Genomic DNA, 24,235 nt, shown 5'->3' on the forward strand with positions numbered 1-24,235 from the left:
TGATCCGTTTACATTATCATGGTAAGGCTACTTTCACACTTGCGGCAGTGTGATCCGGCGGGCAGTTCCGTCGTCGGAACTGCCCGCCGGATCCGCCGATCTGCCGCTGACTGAAAGCATTTGTGATACGGATCCGGGTGCGGATCCGTCTCACAAATGCATTGCAAGGACGGATCCGTCTCTCCGCTTGTCATGCGGACCGACGGATCCGTCTTGTACATTTTTTTTTACACTTTTACCGATCTGCGCATGCGCATGCCGGAACGACGGATCCGGTATTCTGAATGCCGGATCCGGCGCTAATTCATTCCTATGGGAAAAAATGCCGTATCCGGCGTTCAGGCAAGTCTTCAGTTTTTTTCGCCGGAGAGAAAACCATAGCATGCTGCGGTTTTCTCTTTTGCCTGATCAGTCAAAACGACTGAACTGAAGACATCCTGATGCAAACTGAACGGATTACTCTCCATTTAGGGCTCTTTCACACCTGCGTTCTTGCCTTCCGGCATAGAGTTCCGTCGTCGGGGCTCTATGCCGGAAGAATCCTGATCAGGATTATCCTAATGCATTCTGAATGGAGAGAAATCCGTTCAGGATGCCTTCAGTTCCGGACCGGAACGTTTTTTGGCCGGAGAAAATACTGCAGCATGCTGCGCTTTTTGCTCCGGCCAAAAATCCGGAACACTTGCCGCAAGGCCGGATCCGGAATTAATGCCCATTGGAAGGCATTGATCCGGATCCGGCCTTAAGCTAAACGTCGTTTCGGCGCATTGCCGGAGCCGACATTTAGCTTTTTCAGAGTGGTTACCATGGCTGCCGGGACGCTAAAGTCCTGGCAGCCATGGTAAAGTGTAGTGGGGAGCGGGGGAGCAGTGTACTTACCGTCCGTGCGGCTCCCGGGGCGCTCCAGAGTGACGTCAGGGCGCCCCAAGCGCATGGATCACGTCATCCATGCGCATGGGGCGCTCTGACGTCATTCTGGAGCGCCCCGGGGAGCCGCACGGACTGTAAGTATACCGCTCCCCCGCTCCCCGCTCCTACTATGGCAACCAGGACTTTAATAGCGTCCTGGGTGCCATAGTAACACTGAAAGCATTTTGAAGACGGTTCCGTCTTCAAATGCTTTCAGTACACTTGCGTTTTTCCGGATCCGGCGGGCACCTCCGGCAACGGAAGTGCATGCCGGATCCCAACAACGCAAGTGTGAAAGAGGCCTTAGAATGCATGGTGATAAAACTGATCAGTTCTTTTCTGGTATAGAGCCCCTGTGACGGAACTCTATGCCGGAAAAGAACGCAAGTGTGAAAGTAGCCTAATGCAAACGGATCCGTTCTGAACGGTTACAAGCGTTTGCTTTATGGGTGCGGATCCGTCGGTGCAGATACCAGACTGATCCGCACCTAACGCAGGTGTGAAAGTAGCCTTAAAGAAAAAGGAAAAAGTGCAAAATAAAATTGTTCACCGTCCCCCAACGGTCTCTTTATGACCTTCTGGGGGACATATTATGTGGCAAAAATTTATTTAAAAAATAAGTAATAAAGTGAAAGTATAAATTTTTTTTTTTTTTAATTAAATACAACTAAAAAGGAAAATGTGCAAAATTACTGTCCTCCCCCATGGGTCTTTTTGTAGCAGAAATATATATAAAGAAAAAAAAGTAAAAAAAAAGATAAAAGAAAATGTATAAAAGAAAAAAAAAAACGCCGACTCCAACCAAAACCATCACCAATATCACTCAATTCCCCTGAAACTATACATATTATACAATAAAACGATCCAACACAAAATTACTAATTATAGTAATTTGCATATATAAGGAATAGCTATAGTTTGAAGAAAAATGACTTTCTAAAAAAATATTTTTAGTTTCCCCCTAATAAAACTACAAATATATTAAAAGGCCCTGTGTCATGTAATAAAAAGCTGCAAAAGTTATTTTGGTAATCCAACAAAAATTTAAAGTGTTTGAACCACGTTCGCTTGGGCCTCATGCACACAACCGTTTTTTTTTTAAGGTCCGCAAAAACGGGGTCCGTAGGTCCGTGATCCGTGACCGTTTTTTCGTTCGTGGGTCTTCCTTGATTTTTGGAGGATCCACGGACATGAAAAAAAGTCGTTTTGGTGTCCGCCTGGCCGTGCGGAGAGTCCTGAATTACAATGCAAGTCAATGGGGACGGATCCGTTTGACGTTGACACAATATGGTGCAATTGCAAACAGATCCGTCCCCCATTGACTTTCAATGTGAAGTCAGGAGTCCCTTTTATACCATCAGATCGGAGTTTTCTCCAATCCGATGGTATATTTTAACTTGAAGCGTCCCCATCACCATGGGAACGCCTCTATGTTGGAATATACCATCGGAATTGAGTTAGATCGTGAAACTCAGATCTGACAGTATATTCTAACAGAGGCGTTCCCATGGTGATGGGGACGCTTCAGGTTTCGAATATACTAAAAGAACTGTGTACATGACTGCCCCCTGCTGCCTGGCAGGTGCTGCCAGGCAGCAGGGGGCAGACCCCCCCCTGTATTTAACTCATTGGTGGCCAGTGCGGCCGGCCCCCCCTCCCTCCCCTGTAGTACTGTAGATTCATTGGTGGCCAGTGGGGCCCCCCCTCCCTCCCCCTCCTAATTAAAATCTCCCCCCCTATCATTGGTGGCAGCGGAGAGTACCGATCGGAGTCCCAGTTTAATCGCTGGGGCTCCGATCGGTAACCATGGCAACCAGGACGCTACTGCAGTCCTGGTTGCCATGGTTACTTAGCAATTTTTAGAAGCATTATACTTACCTGCGCTGTCTGTGATCGGCCGGGTGCTCCTCCTACTGGTAAGTGAAAGGTCTGTGCGGCGCATTGCTTATAGCACAGACCTGTCACTTACCAGTAGGAGGAGCGCCCGGCCGGTCACAGACATCGCAGCTCGCAGGTAAGTATAATGCTTCTAAAAATTGCTAAGTAACCATGGCAACCAGGACTGCAGTAGCGTCCTGGTTGCCATGGTTACCGATCGGAGCCCCAGCGATTAAACTGGGACTCCGATCGGTACTCTCCGCTGCCACCAATGATAGGGGGGGAGATTTTAATTAGGAGGGGGAGGGAGGGGGGGGCGGCCCACTGGCCACCAATGAATCTACAGTACTACAGGGGACGGAGGGGGGGGGGGGGGGGGCGGCCGCACTGGCCACCAATGTGTTAACTACAGGGGAGGGAGGGGGGGCCCACTGGCCACCAATGAATTTAAAACTGGGGAGGGAGGGGGGGGGTGCCCCCTCCTGCCTGGCAGCACATGATCTCTTACAGGGGGCTATGATACGCACAATTAACCCCTCAGGTGCAGCACCTGAGGGGTTAATTGTGCAGATCACAGCCCCCTGTAAGGGCTGTTTCACACGAGCGGATGCCGTGCGTGGCATCCGCTCTGTGAAAGAGTGCCAAGACCCGATGCAGACTGCAGAGGCACGGAGCATTAACATGACTGATAATGCTCCGTGCCTCTCTGTGACCTCTTTACTACGAAATCACAGTTGTCACTGTGTAAAGAGATCACAGAGAGGCACGGAGCATTATCAGTCATGTTAATGCTCTGTGCCTCTGCAGTCTGCATCGGGTCTTGGCATTCTTTCACAGAGCGGATGCCACGCACGGCATCCGCTCGTGTGAAACAGCCCTAAGAGATCGGGTGCTGCCAGGCAGCAGGGGGCAGTCATGTACAAAGTTCAAAGTATATTCTAACTAGAAGCGTCCCCATCACTATGGGAACGCCTCTGTGTTAGAATATACTGTCGGATCTGAGTTTTCACGAAGTGAAAACTCAGCTCGGAAAAAGCTTTTATGCAGACGGATCTGCGGATCCGTCTGTGTGAAAGTAGCCTACGGCCACGGACGCGGATGCCAATCTTGTGTGCATCCGTGTTTTTTCACGGACCCCGTTGACTTGAATTGGTCCGTGAACCGTTGTCCGTCAAAAAAATAGGACAGGTCATATTTTTCGGACGGACAGAAAAAACGGATCACGGATGCGGCTGCAAAACGGTGCATTTTCCGATTTTTCCACGGACCCATTGAAAGTCAACGGGTCCGCGAAAGAAAACGGAACAACGGCCGCGGATGCACACAACGGTCGTGTGCATGAGGCCTAAATCACTAAAAAGTGTCTGGTCATTAAGGCCTTTTCAAGTCTGGTCATTAAAGGGTTAAGCAATAAGTGCTTTCCCCACTAAAAAAGGTTTAATAGACACAACCTTACCATGTTTTGCGGTCTGCAAAACACAGACACCAGCCGTGTGTTCCGCATTTTGCAGAATGGAGCAACGGATGCAGACAGTACACGGAGCGCATCAAAGTGAATAGGTCCGCATCCAAGCCAGAGAAAACGCGGATCGGATGCGGACCAAACTACGGTAGTGTGCATGAGCCCTCAGGGAAAGTGCTTGCTGCTTATTGCAGGGCACCTACAGTATATCTGGGGCGCAGGAGGCGGTAAGAACCAGTGAGCGCCGTCCTCTGCAGCGAAGTAAAGCTCTTATTTGTGAATAGGAGACGGGAAGGAAATGTCACCACTTAAAGGGGTTTTCCCCAAAAAATTATTTTTAACAAGTTCCTGCAGCATGGTCCCTGACACAGAAGATTCCTACTTTCCTGCTCCGTGCTGCTCTCGCACGCTCCATCTTCCGGTCCCGGAGCACCTCTCTTGTCAATGACTGACTTCAGCGGTGAAACGCTGTTTGTGGCCACATCACCACTGAAGCCAGTCATTGGCTGCAGCGGAGCACGTGACTATGCCCATAGCCAGCCGGATGTAAACAGCGCGGGGACCGGAAGATGGACACAGCGGGAGCATAAAAGTAGGAATCTTCTGTTTCAGGGGCTATGCTGCAGGAACGTGTTAAAAAATATTTTTATCAGGGAATCTCTAAGTTCTTATTGCACTGCACAATATTTGTTCAATTACTGGGAACAAGTGTTCATAGGAACGCTCATTCCTGATAATGCCGCTGATCAGCCAATCAGGAATCACTCGTTTGTCGGCTGATTTGCATATTTTATCAGGATAAAAGATGTACGATTATTGTCAGCACATCTCACCGTGTAATCAGGGATGGGCTACAGATAATCAATAGAACTGAATGAGGGAGGAATGACTGTGGTAGCGATCATTCTTCCCCAGTCACTTTGCATCGGCCTGAGTAATAGGCTGATGCAAACAAGCGCTGATAATTTTTTTTTTTTTTGCGGCCAGTTGAAATAGTGCAATGTGACAATGCGAACCCCAGACCAAAAAAGTTTGTGCACCCCTGGCCTACTGTATCCTGAGGATAGGTCATCAGTATAGTAAAAGCAGAGAACCCCTTTAACTCAACACAGAATGGTATTCAAGGGTGGACCCTTACTGGCTTTAACAACTTCACAACTTGATAATGAATCTTTGCTGAAATTGTAATGCATTCTCCTTTAATGGGAGTCTTACACCTAAAATCACCATTATAGAACACTAACATCAGGATCTCCATTTAGAATGCTACCTTCCATATTGCTGTCCATCGCCGATTTTTTTCAGAAAAACACTTTTATTCAATATGTTAATTAGCTGCTGAAGGTGCCCAGGGGCGGCGTTCATGCAGCCGTTGCCCAGGCCCCTCGGTTCTCTTCATACGAAACCCCTCCACTTTCACCCCTCTGGCCCGCCCTAGGTTCTTCTGATTACGTCCTCCTCTTAGGCTACTTTCACACTCATGTTTGGTGCGGATCCGTCATGGATCTGCACAGACGGATACGTTCAGATAATACAAACGTCTGCATCCGTTCAGAACGGATCAGTTTGTATTATCTTTAACATAGCCAAGACGGATCCGTCTTTAACACTATTGAAAGTCAATGGGGGACGGATCAGTTTTCTATTGTGCCAGATTGTGTTATAGAAAACGTATCTGTCCCTTTTGACTTAGGCTACTTTCACACCTGCGTTTAGGTGCGGATCCGTCTGGTATCTGCACAGACGGATCCGCACCTATATGCAAACGCTTAGATCCGTTAAGAACGGATCCGTTTTTTTTTGTTCATGATAATGCAAACGGATCCGTTTTGACTTTACATTGAAAATTGAGCCATATTGTGTCAACTTTAAACAGATCCGTCCCCATTGACTTACATTGTAAGTCTGGACGGATCCGTTTGCCTCCGCACGGCCAGGCGGACACCCGAACGCTGCAAGCTGCGTTCGGGTGTCCGCCTGCTGAGCGGAGCAGAGGCTGAACGCCGGCAGACTGATGCATTCTGAGCGGATCCGCATCCACTCAGAATGCATTAGGGCTGGACGGATCCGTTCGGGGCCGCTTGTGAGAGCCTTCAAACGGAACTCACAAGCGGAGCCCCGAACGCTAGTGTGAAAGTAGCCTTACATTGTGTGCCAAGACGTGTCAGTTTCATCAGATGGACGCTGCGTTTTGGTGTCCGCCTCCAAAGCGAAATGGAGACTGAACGGAGGAAAACTGATGCATTCTGAGCGGATCCTTTTCCATTCAGAATGCATTAGGGCAAAACTGATCCGTTTTAGACCGCTTGTCAGAGCCCTGAATGAGTCTCACAAATGGAAAGCCAAAATGCCAGTGTGAAAGTAGACTTAGTGAGAAATCCAGCGCCGTTCAACAGATTCGTCGTGCCTGCGCACTTCATTCCCCATTATGGGCAGAGGCACAAGGCGGGCTAGATCGGGATGTACGGGCCAGCACATGCGCATTAAACGCTCTTGTGCCTCTGCCCATAATGGGGAATAAAGTGCGCAGGCGCGGCAAATCTGTTTAACTGCGCTAGTGCTGGATTTCTCACTAAGAGGACGTAATCAGAAGAACCTAGGGCGGGCCAGAGGGGTGAAAGTGGAGGGGTTTCGTATGAGAAGTGCCGAGGGGCCTGGGCAATGGCTGCATGAAAGCCGCCCCTGAGCACCTTCAGAAGCTAATTAACATATTGAATAAAAGTGTTTTTCTGAGAAAATTGGCGATGGACAGCAATATGGGGAATGTAATGGAGATCTTGATATTAGTGTTCTATAATGGTGATTTCAGGTGAAAGACTCCCTTTAATCATACCAATGTCTGAAATATAATTTGACTAAAGAACAAAGGTATTTGTTGGTGAGTTGATGACTGTATTCACTGTGCCCTTAAGGGTCCATTCACACATCCGTGTGTGTTTTGCGGATCCGCAAAACACGGACAGCGGCAATGTGCGTTCCACATTTTGTGGACCGCACATTGCCGGCACTAAGAGAATATGCCTATTCTTGTCCGCTATTGCGGACAAGAATAGGACATGTTCTATTTTTTTCAGGATCGGAATTGCGGACCCGGAAGTGCGGGTCCGCAATTCCGGATCGGGGCCGCACGTCGTGCGGCCCCATAGAAATGCGGAATGGAATTGCGAATGTGTGAATGGAGCCTAAACCTCATCCTCCCTGGGATCAGCACTACCTCAATGGTTGTGTTAGATTCAGGGACTGGAATGCAGAACAATAACTGATAATTAACCATGACCAGTACATCTTCTCTTTACCCAAATCTTTGTTGACGCCTTTTCATAAATCATTATTTAATACTTATTCAGCTAATAACAGGTTTGTGTGCGCTCGCAGGGAAATGCAAACAATGTTTAAATTAAATACCTGAGGATGATTAATGTGGAGAGATATTAGGGGCAGACAAATGTGAACAGTGAGCAAATAAAGTACGAGTTCATTAAACTGTGGTAGAGAGGAGCCAGGAGTTGTGTAACTGCTTTGCTCGCCTCAGAGGCGCTGGAGTCTGGGCGGCTCTCAGTTTGCACTTTTACAACCTGGAGATCTTTCTAAGGATAAAGTATAAATGTTGTAATTTCTAAATGATGTTAGGCCTCATGCACACGACCGTATGTATTTTGCGGTCCTCAAAAAATACGGATGACTTCCGTATGCATTCCGTATTTTGTGGAAGGGAACAGCTGGCCCCTAATAGAACAGTCCTATCCTTGTCCGTAATGCGGACATACGGAAACAGAATGCACACAGAGTACCTTCCGTTTTTTTTGCAGACCTATTAAAATTAATGGTTCCGTATACAGTCCGCAAAAAAAAACAGAACGGACGCGGAAAGAAAATATGTTTGTGTGCATGAGGCCTTAGGCCCCTTTCACACGGGCGAGTTTTCCGCGCGGGTGCAATGCGTGAGTTGAACACATTGCACCCGCACTAAATCAGGACCCATTCATTTCTATTGGGCTGTTCACATGAGCGGGGATTTTTACGCATCACTTGTGCGTTGCGTGAAAATCGCAGCAAGCTCTATTTTGTGAGTTTTTCACGCAACGCAGGCCCCATAGAAGTGAATGGGGTTGCGTGAAAATCGCAAGCATCCGCAACCAAGTGCGGATGCGGTGCGATTTCCACGCACGGTTGCTAGGAGACGATTGGGATGGAGACCCGATCATTATTATTTTCCCTTATAACATGGTTATAAGGGAAAATAATAGCATTCTGAATACAATAGCGCTGGAGGAGTTAAAAAATAAATAAATAATAATTTAACTCGCCTCAATCCACTTGATCGCGCAGCCCGGCTTCTCTTCTGTCTTTTTCTTTGCTGTGTGCAGGAAAAGGACCTGTGGTGACGTCACTCCGGTCATGGTAAAAGATCATGTGACGGACCATGTGATGACCGGAGTGACGTCACCACAGGTCCTTTTCCTGCACACAGCAAAGAAAAAGACAGAAGAGAAGCCGGGCTGCGCGATTTAATTTTTTTTAACCCCTCCAGCGCTATTGTACTATGCATTCTGTATTCAGAATGCTATTATTTTCCCTTATAACCATGTTATAAGGGAAAATAATACAATCTACAGAACACTGATCCCAAGCCTGAACTTCTGTGAAGAAGTTCGGGTTTGGGTACCAAACATGCAGATTTTTCTCACGCGTGTGCAAAACGCATTACAATGTTTTGCACTCGCGCGGAAAAATCGCGCATGTTCCCGCAACGCACCCGCACATTTTCCCGCAACGCCCGTCTGAAAGAGGCCTTAGAATAGCCTTAGAGGTGTTAATTGAGCAGAATGTAACACCACCGCGGAAGCTTCAATGCAGTAAAGGCGCAGTTTTAGGCCCCTTGCACACGACCGTATGCCCTCCGAGACATACTGTCCGTGAGTGGGCCATATGTCCAGGAGCGGCATACATCGTGCGCACGGAAGTACACAGCATCATAGATTACTATGATACTGTGCGCATTGGGCCACCCGCGGGGCTCACGCTCACGGACCGTATGTCTCGGAGGGCATACGGTCGTGTGCAAGAGGCCTTAGGGAGAGTTCATATCTCTGTTATTTTTCCATTCATCTGATCCGTCAGAAGGACAGAAAAAAAAAAAAAAATACTGTAATAAAAGGGATCCTGTGCATCAATTATGCACATTTGGAATCTGTCTGAGCCATTTCTATTTTAGATTCGTTTTTTTAGACAGAAAGAAAGTACTGCATGTACAAACTGATTTCCACAAACAGCTTCACTGGGCCTGAAATTACTCTTGTTTACTTTAAACGGATTCTGTCACCAGGATTTCACTTACTGAGCTGTTAACATGACCACATCAGTCTACACGATTTATAATACAATATACTAGTATTACTGCCCTGTGTCTTGTAATTTGTCTATAAAATCGCTTTTATTATTAAGCAAATTACCTAAATAAGGAGCCCAAGGGGCTGCCCCTCTGTCCGTTGCAGCCCAGCCGCACCTCTTCTCCTTGAGCCCAGCACCGCCCCAATGCTTATTTTTTTCACTCCTCATCGCCGACCTCATATGCCTGGTGCGCCGTAATCTCGCGCATGCGCCGTGGAAAGACCAGTCAGCGCATGGGCAATGTGTTCTGTGAGGCCGATGACAGGACACCGCACGGGCGCTGACAGGTCTATCCACAGAGCATGCGCGAAGACTGATGTGGTCATGTTAACAGCTCAGTAAGTGAAATCCGGTGACAGAATCCCTTTAAGTAGCTTTTCCGCTGCTACCAGCAGTCTAAAGCTAGTTTTACACTAGCGGCAAAGAACTTCGACAGGCTGTTCCAGCGGGTGACATGTCATAGTTTTATTCCGGCCGCCTCTCGGAATGTTTGCCGTGCTTCCGCCGGAACGTTATAGTCAATGGGGCTGGAGCGGTAGTCCAGGGGCACGCGTGCACTAGTGGCAGCACGTATCCGACAGGCTGTTCACCCGCCGTAACAGCCTACCGGAGTTCCTTGCCGCTAGTGTGAAAGTACCCTTAGTTGTGCCCAGTGTTCACACTGTCACATCACGTTTCCGCTGTGCTGGCGCACTGTCTACCTGGGCTGAACTGCTGCACGCACCTACTTCTTTCTCATACATCTGACAGCACCACAAAAACCATGCCCTCCTTGGCAGGAACAGGGTTTTCATTTACCAGAGCTCCAGTAAGGCTGAGTTCACATCACTGTTCAGCTTTCCATTCTTCTGATCTGTCAGAAGAAGAGAGAGAGAGAAAAAAAAACAGTATCCTGTAAAAAAACTGATCCTGTTGCATCAGTTATGCATAGGATTGCAACGGATCATTTTTTTTTTTTACAGGATCCAGTTGCCATCCATTTGAACCATTTACGTCTGAGATCTGTTTTTTAGACGGGAAAAAAAGTCCTACATGCAGTACTTTTGTTTCCATCTAAAAAAAAATGGATCTCAGACGGAAATGGCTCAAACGGATGGCAACTGATGCAACAGGATCCTTTTTTTTTTTTTTTTTTTTACTGGATCCTGTTTTTTTCCCCTGTCTCTTTCAGAAGAACGGAAAGCTAAACAGTGATGTGAACTCAGCCAAAGCGCTGTGACCTCTTCCTAGACTGTGACATCACGTTCATTGGTCACATGACCTAGGCACAGCTCAGTCCTATTCATGTGTATTTGCCTGGGTTCCAATACCCAGGACAGCCACTATGCAATGGATGGCGCTGTGCTTCACAAGCGGAGAGAAGTTTAAGGTGCTTACCGAATCGGCGGGGGTGTTGGACCTCCACCGATCAGATGCTGATGACCTATCCTGAAAATATTAAACACCCAGAAAAACCTTTTAATACCGATTTGAACATCCACCTGATCCATGTTTGGTCCACTTTTCACATTTTCTTGTGAATTAATTGGTGTTTATAACAGGAAAAAAAGTTTTGCTAACTTTTTGTTTTTTTCTTGAGAACTTGTGATATAGCATTGGGATATTTGCATATCATGGGTGACTGGTGTACGTTCATAGAAAATCATAGAAAATTGGACTTTATATTTTTAGTAATTATTGTTTGTCTATGTAGGTCACAGTCGTGATAATTTAAGAGACTGCTAACTCAACTTCACATCTGCATGTTCCCTACATAGTAACCAACGACATTTTAAAAAACAGAACTGTTAAAAAAATCTAAATGAACATTTCCTGTTTTGCTGTATTTTCCGAGTTTCTTTTACTAATCTGCCATAGTTTATTCCTGGAAGTACAGGTGAAACTCGAAAAATTTGAATATTGTGCAAAAGTTCATTTATTTCAGTAATGCAACTTAAAAGGTAAAACTAACATATGAGATAGACTCATTACATGCAAAGTGAGATATTTCAAGCCTTTATTTGTTATAATTTGGATGATTATGGCTTACAGCTCATGAAACCCCAAATTCACAATCTCAGAAAATTACAGTATTGTGAAAAGGTTCAATATTCTAGGCTCAAAGTCACACTCTAGTCAGCTAATTAATCCATACCCCCTGAGCAAAGGGTACCTGAGCCTTTAAATTGTCTCTCAGCCTGGTTCAGTAGGAATCACAATCGTGGTAAAGACTGCTGACCTGACAGTTGTGCAGAAAACTATCATTGACACCCTCCATAAGGAGGGAAAGCCTCAAAAGGTAATTGCAAAAGAAGTTGGATGTTCCCAAAGTGCTGTATGAAAGCACATTAATAGAAAGTTATGTGGAAGTTACAAGCGTGGAACTAAAAGGTGCACAAGCAGCAGGGATGACCTCAGCCTGGAGAGGATTGTCAGGAAAAGGCCATTCAAAAGTGTTGGGACTGAGGCTGGAGTTAGTGCATCAAGAGCCACCACACACAGATGGATCCTGGACATGGGCTTCAAATGTCGTATTCCTCTTGTCAAGCCTCTCCTGAACAAACAACGTCAGAAGCGTGTTACCTGGGCTAAGGAAGAAAAGAACTGCTCAGTGGTCCAAAGTCCTCTTTTCTGATGAGAACAACTTTTGCATCTCATTTGGAAACCAAGGACCCAGAGTCTGGAGGAAGAATGGAGAGGCACACAAGATGAATGAAGTCCCATGTGAAGTTTGCACAGTCTGTGTTGATTTGGGGAGCCATGTTAACTGCTGGTGTTGGTCCACTGTGCTTCATTAAGTCCAGAGTCAACGCAGCCGTCTACCAGGAGATTTTGGAGCACTTCATGCTTCCAGATGAGCTTTAGGACTATTGCACACGACCGTATGGCTTTTTCAGTGTTTTGCGGTCCATTTTTCACGGATCCGTTGTTCCGTTTTTTGCTTCCGTTGTGTTTCCGTTTCTGTTCCGTTTTTCCGGTCCGTTTTTCCATATGGCATATACAGTATACAGTAATTACATAGATAAAATTGGGCTGGGCTTAACATTTTCAATAGATGGTTCAGCAAAAAACGGAACGGAAACGGAAGACATACGGATGCATTTCCGTATGTGTTCCGTTTTTTTTTTGCGGACCCATTGACTTGAATGGAGCCACGGAACGTGATTTGCGGGCAATAATAGGACATGTTCTATGTTAAAACATAACGGAAATACGGAAACGGAATGCATACGGAGTACATTCCGTTTTTTTTGCGGAACCATTGAAATGAATGGTTCCGTATACGGAACGCAAAAAACGGCCAGTAAACGGGAAAAAAAAACGGCCGTGTGCAAGAGGCCTTATGCAGATGGTGACTTCATTTTCCAGCAGGACTTGGCACCTGCCCACACTGCCAAAAGTACCAAAACCTGGTTCAATGACCATGGGATTACTGTGCTTGATTGGCCAGCAAACTCGCCTGACCTGAACCCCATAAAGAGTCTATAGGGCATTGCCAAGAGAATTTTCTGAGATTGTGAATTTGGGGTTTTCATAAACTGTAAGCCATAATCATCCAAATTATAACAAATAAAGGCTTGAAATATCTCACTTTGCATGTAATGAGTCTATCTCATAAATTAGTTTCACCTTTTAGGTTGCATTACTGAAATAAATGAACTTTTGCACAATATTCAAATTTTTTGAGTTTCACCTGTACATCAGTATTTGATGATGGACATAGCCAGTTGAAGGTTTACAGGTGTGGTCTTCATTAATTGACACAGTAATGAGTTTTCTGGCTCCACATCCCTTTATTAGAAAGAGATCACACCCTTGGTAGATACAGAAACTACCGATTCATTTAGTACATATTTTAAACTTTTTCTGTAGGTAAAGTAAGTTAATATTACAGTCAGAGAGGTCAGCAGGGCAATAGTAGGTCTAGTAGATTTTACCAAATTTATCATGCCTTGTGCTCCATTTTGATAAATATGCACCATTGTAGTTCTACCCCTAGCCCATGTACAGCGAAATTATTAAGTCCGTTAGTCCAGCACTTGTTTCCAGCAACTGTGAGAAGATGCCAAAGACTGAGAAGATAATTGACTATGCAACTTCTCTGATGTTATTTTGTGTTGACATTTTATTTTGAGATTTCATTGGTTCTTTTCCCTTATTAGATTTAGGCTACTTTCACATCAACGTTTTTGCTGGATCCTGCAGGGTTCAGCAAAAACGCTTCCGTTACTGATAATGCAACCATCTGCATCTGTTATGAACGGATCCGGTTGTATTATCTTTAACATAGCCAAGACGGATCCGTCATGAACTCCATTGAAAGTCAATGGGGGACGGATCCGTTTTCTATTGTCAGAGAAAACTGATCCGTACCCATTGACTTGCATTGTGGATCATGACGGATCTGTTTTGCATCGCATCCCAGGACGGAAAGCAAACTGCAGCATGCTGCGGTTTGCTCTCTAGTATGAGAACGGAATGCATTTTGGAACATTCCTTCTGTTCAGTTACGTTTTTGTCCCCATTGACAATGAATGGGGACAAAACGGAAGTGTTTTTTTTCCGGTATTGAGACCCTATGACGGATCTCAATACCGGAAAGTATTAACGCTAGTGTGAAAGTTGCCTTAGACTAATAATTTCTGCATAAAGGAAGTCTGTCACCAGCGACCTCTCTAACTGTTTGCATAGACCATTAGCTGTAGTTCACCTGATTACCATATTTTTTGCTTTATAAGATGCCCCCCCCAGGTTTTAGAGGAGGAAAATAAGACCCCCATTATCAGATCCTCAGATCAGACCCCAATATCAGATCCTCAGATCAGACCCCCATATCAGATCCTCAGATCAGACCCCCATATCAGACCCCCATATCAGATCCTCAGATCAGACCCCCCATATCAGATCCACAGATCAGACTACCATATCAGATCCTCAGCTCAGACCACCATATCAGATCCTCAGCTAAGACCCCTATTTCAGGACTTCACATCAGACCTCCACCAGACCCCTGTCAGACTCCCATTAGATCTCCTTGCTAGACCCCCGTCAGATCTCCATGTGAGACCTCCATCAGACTTCAGATCAGACCACCATGAGACCTCCATGTCAGACCTCAGATCCAATAATCCATTCCCGATTTTGGCTTCTAAAACTGCATCAAGAAACTTGTATGGATTGTACTCTAACGCTTTTGGTCACAACAGTTTTAAGCATGAGGCCCACAATTGAAATACTAACCTGAATGAAGAACCCTGAAGGATAAATCTGAGGTCTGACATGGTGGTCTCATAGTGGTCTGATCTGAAGTCTGATGGGGGTCAGACCACCATGAGACCTCCATGTCAGACCTCAGATCCAACCTTCAGGGTTCTTCATTTAGGTTAATATAAACTTTGGGCCTCATGCTTAAAACTTTTGTGACCAAATGTGTTAGGGTACAATCACACAGGTTTCTTGATGCAGTTTTAGAAGCCAAAATCGGGAATGGATCATTGGATCTGAGGTCTGACATGGAGATCTCATGGTGGTCTGATCTGAAGCAGAGCCTCTTCCTCTTTTAGGCCTCCTGCACACGACAGTATTTTTTCACGGTCCGCAAAACGGGGTTCCGTTGGTCCGTGACCGTTTTTTCGTCCGTGGGTCTTCCTTGATTTTTGGAAAATCCACGGACATGAAAAATGAAAAAAATGTCAAGTTTGCCATTGAAATGATAGGAAAAAACGGACACGGATCACTGACACGGATCACGGACGCGGATGACAATCTTGTGTGCATCCGTGATTTTTCACGGACCCATTGACTTGAATGGGTCCGCGAACCGTTGACCGTGAAAAAAAGGTCAGTTCATAATTTTTTCACGGCCAGGAGACACGGATCACGGATGCGGCTGCCAAACGGTGCATCTTCCGATTTTTCCACGGACCCATTGAAAGTCAATGGGTCCGCAAAAAAAAAGACGGAAAACGGAACCGCGGATGCACACAACAATTCAAATTGTGGAACATGTCTTATTCTGGTCCATTTGTGGACAAGAATATCCCTTTCTATTAATGTGAGTGAGAAAAACACAGAATGCACAATGAAGTTAGCCATATTTTGTTGATCTGTGTACGGACACAGTTGTGTGCATCAATCTGCTCATCTCCTCTTGCCCTATGATCCCAGACAAGATTGCATGTACAATGCAATCTTTAAAGGAAACCTCCTTTAAATCATACGAGTCCCAAGTAACCCTCTCTATGCTTTGTACAGTGCTAACAATACTTGATATGTCTTTTCATTTACAGAGGATTGCAGGAAGCACAGATTACTTTAGCTGTCAGACTTGGTGAGGCCGAGGAGAAGATCAAGGTTCTTCATTCAGGTTAGTATAAACACTTTGGACCTCATGTTTAAAACTGTTGTGACCAAAAGTGTTGGACATTTCAGGAGTCACTGCTACTTACTCATGCATATCATCATGTGTATCAAGATGCTCCAGAATTGTTAAATTTCTGTGCATATCAGAAGCACTGACAGATTCTCCTTAGGCCCTTATGCACACGACCGTGGTTTGGGGCTGCATTTTTTGCGGGTGTGATGTGGACTCATTCACTTCAGTGGACAGTCTTCATCCACACGTCTCTGCCGCGGCCCTGCAATTTGTTTTTTAACATGTCCTATTCTTGTCCATATCACGGAGAAGGATAGGACTGCTCTACTGAGGGCTGGATGCTTCGTTCCGCAAAATGTGGAGCACACGCGTCTGGCATCTGTGTTTTGCGGATCCGCAATTTGCACACCGCAAAACAGACACGGTTATGTGCATGAGGCCTTAAACAAGAAGAATGTAAGAGAGTAGCAGGACTCTAAGGATATAGCGACACGTCGCGTAACAGCTGTCACGGCCAGGATCAAAGCGTCATCGCAGTGTATCGGTGATTCTACAGAAATGAATGGGGTCGCACGTGTGCCATGCACCATCCCAGCTGAGTTGGATTTTTTGTGATTCAGGGGATGTCGCACTCGATGCACACATGCGACTCGTGCTGCGCCTCTATCACTTCTATGGGTTCACCTCTACACTGCACTGACCCTGTAATCATGTCCGTAACAGCTGTCGTGTGACCAGTGTTGTTGTATCCTTACAACCATCTTTATTTATTCATGTCTATCTTGTAGTTACAGAGAGGAACTTGGTGAGATTTACTATGGCTGGAATGCCATTTGGCTGCTGACCAGTCTCTTACATATTAAAAATAAAACTAATGTGAAATCAAACTTTAAAGTGACTACAAATGTAAAGCAATTGTAAACCAACAAAGTACAATGATAATAAACTATTTTGAATGGCATTCAGATAATAAACCAATGTTAATGGGGTTGTCTCACTTCAGCAAATGGCATTTATCTTGTAGACAAAGTTAATACAAGGCACTTACTAATGTAGTGTGATTGTCCCATTATACACTGCTGTTTCCAGGGGTTATGACCACCCTGCAATCCAGCAGCAGTGGTCGTGCTTGTACACTAAAGGAAAAAGCGCTGGCCTCTCTGTATTAACTTTGTCTACATAATAAATGTCAATTGCTGAAGTGAGACAACTATAATCTTTAATCCTTTCCTGTTTTTTTCCTTTTTTTTTTACTCCTACAAGCCATAACTTCTCTATTTTTCTGCTCACATAGCCATTAGGGCTTCTGTATGTGGGCCAAGTTCCTGATTCCACAATTTAATATTCCATACAATGTATCGGGAAGCTGGAAAAAAATTGCAATTGTGTAGTTTATTGATGTAGTTTTAGCTTCTGATGATTAAAGGGGTTGCTTACCTTGGGGACTTCGTCGGAAGACCCCCCAGCGTAGTCAGGGCTGTGCAGGAAATCATACTTACCTGATTCCTGCTGCTGGGTTCTGGCTCCATCACTACCCTCAGGCTGCTGCAGATCTCAAGTCTTCCTGTGTCAACATCCAGTTTGTCACGGGTCACATGGCCGCAACAGCCAATGGCTGGCTGCAGCAATGACGTTTCTCCCATGTCTCTAAGTCACGTGACATATTGGAGACATTCTGGTCCGGACTTTGTTGAGCCAGAGGTTGATATTTCGCGCAGGAGTTTAACCCAACCCAGAATATCAACAAGCGGACATAAAGGTATGTTTGGGATACTTTGTATGTCAACTGCAGGGCACCAGGAACAGTTTAATTTGTGAATTTGCAGTGACAGACTCCTTTAATGACCTTGTGGGGTAAATTAAAGGGAACCTATTATCAATTTTATGCTGACCTCACTCCAGTATCCGTAGTTTCAGGTGCTGCACATCTCGTATCTTCACAGCATAGACAATTGCCTTCAGATGACCCCAAAGATAAAAGTCTAAGGGGGTCACTGGATATGCAAAATTGCTACATGATGAGTTTCCCTCTTTATGCACTGAAGCTGGCACGTTCCCTGAGTTTTTTTCCAGCAAGATGGTGCACCACCACATTATGGGTGTCAGGCCAGAGCATTCCTAGATGAACAGTTTCCTGGAAAGTGGATTGGTCGTCGTGGGCCAGTTGAATGGCCCCCAAGGTCTCCCGATCTGACCCAATTAGACTTTTATCTTTGGGGTTATCTGAAGGCAATTGTCTATGCTGCGAAGATACGAGATGTGCAGCACCTGAAACTACGGATACTGGAAGCCTGTGCTAGCATTTCTCCTGCGGTGTTGCTATCAGTGTGTGAAGAGTGGGAGAAGAAGGTTGCATTGACAATCCAACACAATGGGCAGCACATTGAACACATTTTATAAGTGGTCAGAAACTTGTAAATAACTCATGAAAGAATAAAGTTACGATTTGTGGGATTCAAAATGGCCGACTTCAAAATGGCCGCCATGGTCACCACCCATCTTGAAAAGTTTCCCCCCTCACATATACTAATGTGCCACAAATAGGAAGTTAATATCACAAACCATTCCCATTTTATTAAGGTGTATCCATATAAATGGCCCACCCTGTACTTTATTCTGCTGTTAGTATGGGCAGCACAAAGTTGATGACAGGTTCCCTTTAATAGGAACAATGTGTGTTTTGGCAACAGAGTTAATTTACCTAAACCATTAAAGGTGACAATGTTCTCCGTGAATGGGCCAAGGAACTTAGGTATTTACTGAGAATGGAAGAGCTGATTCCACTTTCGCATGAACAGGGTGATAGATTTGACCGTAGGCGCCCTCTTTCTGAATACCTTCACTCCTCTGAATTCTCTGTAGCACTTGATGATGAGGCAGATGCTGACACATAGCTCGCTGGACCTTCTTTTGCTCTGGCTGATGGTTGGTGCTTTGACACTTGAGACGACTCAGATGAGACATAGAACGTTCTTTCAGATTACCCCCTCCATCCTACCCCCCCCCCCCTTTTTTCCCTTCCCGCTCTCTTCTCTTCCCCTAGTACATTCTATTTTACCTGTGGCTTCATTCGGTGGCACTCTTGTCCTTTTATGTTAGTATATGTGAAAATGCTTCAATAATATGACAGGCTAAGTTGACTCAGAATGGAGAGTTTATTACAGTTCGAAGTTTGCAGCAATTTTTGCAGAAATTGGAGTTGTTGGGATCCTGCGTGATCCTATAGATGTGTTCATTTTCAAAAAGCTTGTCTTGATGTTTTTGTCACTTTGTGAAAATAATAAAACTTAGAGTAAAATTAAAGGTGACAATGTAACCGAGCGATAAGGTCTGACTCCAACTGCCTAAACAGAGAAAGAAATGGCTTCATATAGTGTGTGTCAACGATTACATACATGAGATTGTGTGTATTCCACTGAAAATCAAAATGTAATTTTAGTAATTTGACTAGCTTGTTTGGAAAGGTAAATGCGCATTTACACTGTGCTGATGAGCAGACGATTGTCGGGAAAAAAGCGTTTATTTGCGACAATTGCTTGCTCGTTAGTGGAGGTGAAGCGACATGCAACAATCACCTCCACAGTATGAGGACGAGCAATGGCTACTGCTATTACTCATTCTCATACCGCCATTTTGTTTGTGGGCAGCACGATCTGCTGCCCAGAAACAATGATTCAGATGTCCGAATGATAGACTGTTTCACCCGATGAATGATTGTTCCGTTCGTTCATCGGGTGATCTGCGGCACCTTTAGACGGGCAGACTATCGGGAACAAGTGTTCGTAGGAACATTCTTTCCCAATAATCTGCCCCGTGTAATTCCAGCATAACATTAAGTGCTATTCATTTATGGTGACTGACCTGCAGGACAAAGCCTTTAAATTGAATCACCACCTTCAGAGTCACTTTAAATTAGGGAGTTTAAATGACAGTGTTGTAATATCATGTCAGTATATCTGCTCCTTTTCATCCTGATAACATTTCATGTTGTCTGGGATTTGCCCAACACATGAAAAGCTGGTGTGATTCATTGTCAGGTACACGTGCTAAAATCACACTTAGGATGGAGACATATTTTAATGTGATAACTTTTTCCCAAGCTATCTTTTCTATGGCCCATGAATAATCCCTAGAGCTTCATGGGACATAGTTAATCACGACGTGGAGAGCCTTTGGTTCCTCGTGCCTGTTTGGAGGGCCGGATCTGGTGCCCCCTGGCATATGTTCTCACTCTCCAATTCCCAGTCTTAACTAGTGGGATTGTTTGGTGAAAGGAGGCTTTTTGTCTTCTTTAAATTCCTCACAGAGAATGGAAGAGACAGATGTGACGAAAGCTAAAATAAATGAGCTGTCGTATTGTATCCTGATGGCTTCTGTGTTATTTTCTTATGCAGCACTGAAGACAACTCAGAGGGAGCTGCTTGACCTGCAGTGTCAATATGATAAGGAGACAGCATCTAAGTAAGTTCTGTATCGTATTTGTCTGTGAGATACAAACTGCTTGTTTGCCTTTAGCATTTAATGTTTAACAGGCAGCATCTTTCACTTCTCGAAAGACTCATTTGTCAAAAAAAGGCAGGTAAATGAGTGATTGAAGTGACCTAATTCCAGGTAGCTGTATAAGGCTACTTTCACACTAGCGTTCGGGGCTCCGCTTGTGAGCTCCGTTTGAAGGGGCTCACAAGCGGCCCCGAACGCATGCGTCCAGCCCTAATGCATTCTGAGTGGACGCGGATCCGCTCAGAATGCATCAGTCTGGCGGCGTTCAGCCTCCGCTCAGCAGGCGGACACCTGAACGCTGCTTGGATCCGTTTGAAGATGACACTATATGGCTCAATCTTCAAACGGATCCGTCCCCCATTGACTTTCAATGTAAAGTCTAGACGGATCCGTTCAGGCTACTTTCACACTTAGAAATTTTTCTAAGTTATAATGCAGACGGATCCGTTCTTAACGGATGCAAACGTCTGCATTATAGGAGCGGATCCGTCTGATGAAACATCAGACGGACCCGCTCCGAACGCTAGTGTGAAAGTAGCCTAAAGCTGCCTTGCTCAAAGGCCACCTGCGCGCAATATTGTTGGCAACTGCTCCTAGAAATGATGATGGCGATGATAGAACTCTTCATTGTACTTTTGTGGTGGTGTCCAGCTAGGAAAAATGTAAAATAACACGGTGGAATTCGCATGGAGAGTCTGAGAAAATTCACCAAATCTGAATATGCCCTTAGAGTACCAATGTGATCTCACCTATAAATAGTTTGCATGAATTCAGGCTGCAGTATAATAAAATGGATAAAAGGTAAGCATTCAGTTCACTAAGGCCTCCTGCACACGACCGTATGGCTTTTTCAGTGTTTTGCGGTCCGTTTTTCACGGATCCGTTGTTCCGTTTTTTGTTTCCGTTGTGTTTCCGTTTCTGTTCCGTTTTTCCGTATGGCATATACAGTATACAGTAATTGCATAGATAAAATTGGGCTGGGCATAACAATTTCAATAGATGGTTCCGCAAAAAATGGAACGGAAACGGAAGACATACGGATGCATTTCCGTATGTGTTCCGTTTTTTGGCGGACCCATTGACTTGAATGGAGCCACGGAACGTGATTTGCGGGCAATAATAGGACATGTTCTATCATTAAACGGAACGGAAATACGGAAACGGAATGCATACAGAGTACATTCCGGTTTTTTTTGCGGAACCATTGAAATGAATGGTTCCGCATACGGACCGTATACGGAACGCAAAAAACAGCCAGTAAACGTGGAAAAAAAACGGTCGTGTGCAGGAGGCCTTAGACTGAGATTTACTGTGTCATTGTGCCAACCTTTTATTTTTACTGTGCTACATAAGTTAACGAAAAGGACAGCCTGGATCCCTTAAGGGTGTTGCCCCATAATGACAACTTATCCCCTATCCCCACCGATCACAAGAACAGGGGGCCCATGCTCCCTATTTGAATAGAGCAGCAGACAACTGTGTCCGCCACTTCCTTCTACTATATGGGACTGCTGCATATAGTAAGTACATGGGCTCCGCTAGCTTCAGCAGGCCCGAAGAGCTGAATGGAGCAGAAATGCACATTGTTGACTGCTGTTCCTTTCAGACAGGGAGCACAGACCCTCATTCTTGTGATCGGCGGGGACCCCAGTGGTCACACCTCTGCCAATCAGACACTTATACCCTGTCCTGTGAATAGGGGGTAAGTTGTTGTAATGGGACAACTCCTTTATCATTATTTGGGGACTTTAGAGCTTTCTGCTTCAGTGATTAAAGAGTATGCACCCTCAAATGTTTACCTTTGACAGAGTATACAGTATTATAGTAACGGATAGTGTAGTATAGCATAGAATAGTGACAGACCACTGATTTCAGCGGCCTGTCACTTATGGGCTAGTATTCAGTACTTGTACAGTACTGCGTGCTTCCCTCCACAGGTCTGGTGCAAAAAGAGGGTGAAAAGTGTTAAAAAGCTAGTAAACCCCTCCAGATTCTTTGCTTGTCTAGCATGAACAGTGTGTTTGATTTCTTCTCAAAGTGGATTGATGATGCTGTGTTCGAGAGTCATAATGGCCTCTCCTGAGCCATCACTTTCTTCTGCTGCATCCACTAAGGGGTCAGCTTTGTCTTCCCTTCCTGTGTGAATGAAGCAAATTGTACTCTAAGATTTTCTGATAACATGGTGCATTTATCCTGGCGTAAACTTTTTCAAAATTCTTGGTGCTGCTGTAATTCACATACCTGTCCCCAAAACAGCAGAAATCCAACCACTCGTCTGTTTAGGTGTCGCTCCGGAGTTGGATGTTAGTACTGGAACTATACAACGGCGTGAAATGTGTAGTGGACAGAGCTCGTTACTGTAGCGCTGCTCCCATTGAATTGTCTACACAGTTTCCAGTGCGGTGTAGTTCAAGTGCTGAAGCTACACCCAAACAGCTGAATGGTGGGTGTGCGGGCCCTCAATAAATCAGCTAGTGATGGCCATAACTTAGTTAAAGCTGGATAATCCCTTTAAAATATCAGGACAAAAAATAGTGCAGCTTTTCTTTTTTTTTTTCTTTGTTCCCAGGACAGAATGGAAAAGCTGGCACAAATGCACTTTGTGATACGTAAATGTATGAGCAAGACTGTAATGTTTTGTTGCATAGCCATTTATGCTTTGACAAGTGATCAACTTCCTCTTAATATTTTGAATTATCTTCTGGATAAACAATATTGTTATGCCAAATCAGCACAAACCCTTCATCTGAACCGTGCTTTTCATCACACAAAGTTGAATAAATTGCATTGAAGTTAATCGCACTCTTAATTTCAAGTGTAAAATGTTTACAAATAGATAAGTGGACGGTACTCGCTTCCAAAAACAATGCTTGGACTTTGAAGTGGGGAGTCCTGTAAGATCACACTGCGAGGAGGAGTTGGCTGCTCTCCCAGTCTCTGTGTTCGGGAACCTAGCAGCTGCTTGTATCTGAATGGAATTCTGACCCGCAAATGATTCAGTCTTTTCTACCATGAGAAGAAGCCAGAGCAATGGTCAGCTGGATTTCCATTAGTCCTAATATCGTTTGATTGATTGCCCCGTCAGTAGTGTTGTACATTACAAGAATATGATTTTCGACTGTGTTATAATCTCCTCTGGTTCTGAGTATTCAGTCTTAGAATGGAAAGACTCTTAAATTGGATGCTTTCTTAGCACATGCAAGAGTTCATTTCTTATTTCTTGAAGGATTTACGGCTAGACTACACTCAGTTCTGTAGTAAAAATCCTAATATGAAAGCAAATAAAATAAAAAAATCACTAAGCAAAAAGACAGGGACAGATTGAAATGGGGGACATGATTTGGATGTAGCTGTTGGATCTCCTAGTGCTTAGGTTTGGCCCAGCAATAGTCAGATGGACATCAGCCAGCTCCCATTCTGAGATGTATCACCGTGCCTGCTAATGATCAAGTCAGTTTGCATTAGATAATTCACAGATTTTGGGACCATACATTATACAGTGCTGAGCTGATTACCTAATTTTGCTGCCAGCATCTCAGGCTGCAAGGTCACATAACAGTTGCTTATTTTTGATGATGGAGACAGTATCAGACATTGTAGTTTTGTAATAACATCAGCATTTATGACCAAACCTGGAAAAAGCTGATGATGGGCATTGATTTGGTATTTTGTACAACAGCAAGTATTAACTCATTGAAAATACTGCATCCCAGGGATAAAATGGTCTGGAAATATATATA

General features: G+C 44.8%; 1 protein-coding gene across 4 annotated transcripts in view; it reads left to right on the forward strand.

Moving 5' to 3' along the window:
- CUX2 (cut like homeobox 2) overlaps nucleotides 1-24,235 on the forward strand; it is a 534,292-nt gene that overhangs the window by 419,747 nt on the left and 90,310 nt on the right. For all 4 annotated transcript variants that reach the window (XM_040416060.1, XM_040416062.1, XM_040416061.1 and 1 more), the window contains exons 7-8: nucleotides 15,910-15,986; nucleotides 20,390-20,456. In XM_040416060.1, the coding sequence (XP_040271994.1) occupies nucleotides 15,910-15,986; nucleotides 20,390-20,456 (144 nt within the window). The remainder of the gene's footprint in view (nucleotides 1-15,909; nucleotides 15,987-20,389; nucleotides 20,457-24,235) is intronic.

Source organism: Bufo bufo, chromosome 2, assembly GCF_905171765.1.
Source record: "Bufo bufo chromosome 2, aBufBuf1.1, whole genome shotgun sequence".
NCBI classification, from domain to species: domain Eukaryota; kingdom Metazoa; phylum Chordata; class Amphibia; order Anura; family Bufonidae; genus Bufo; species Bufo bufo.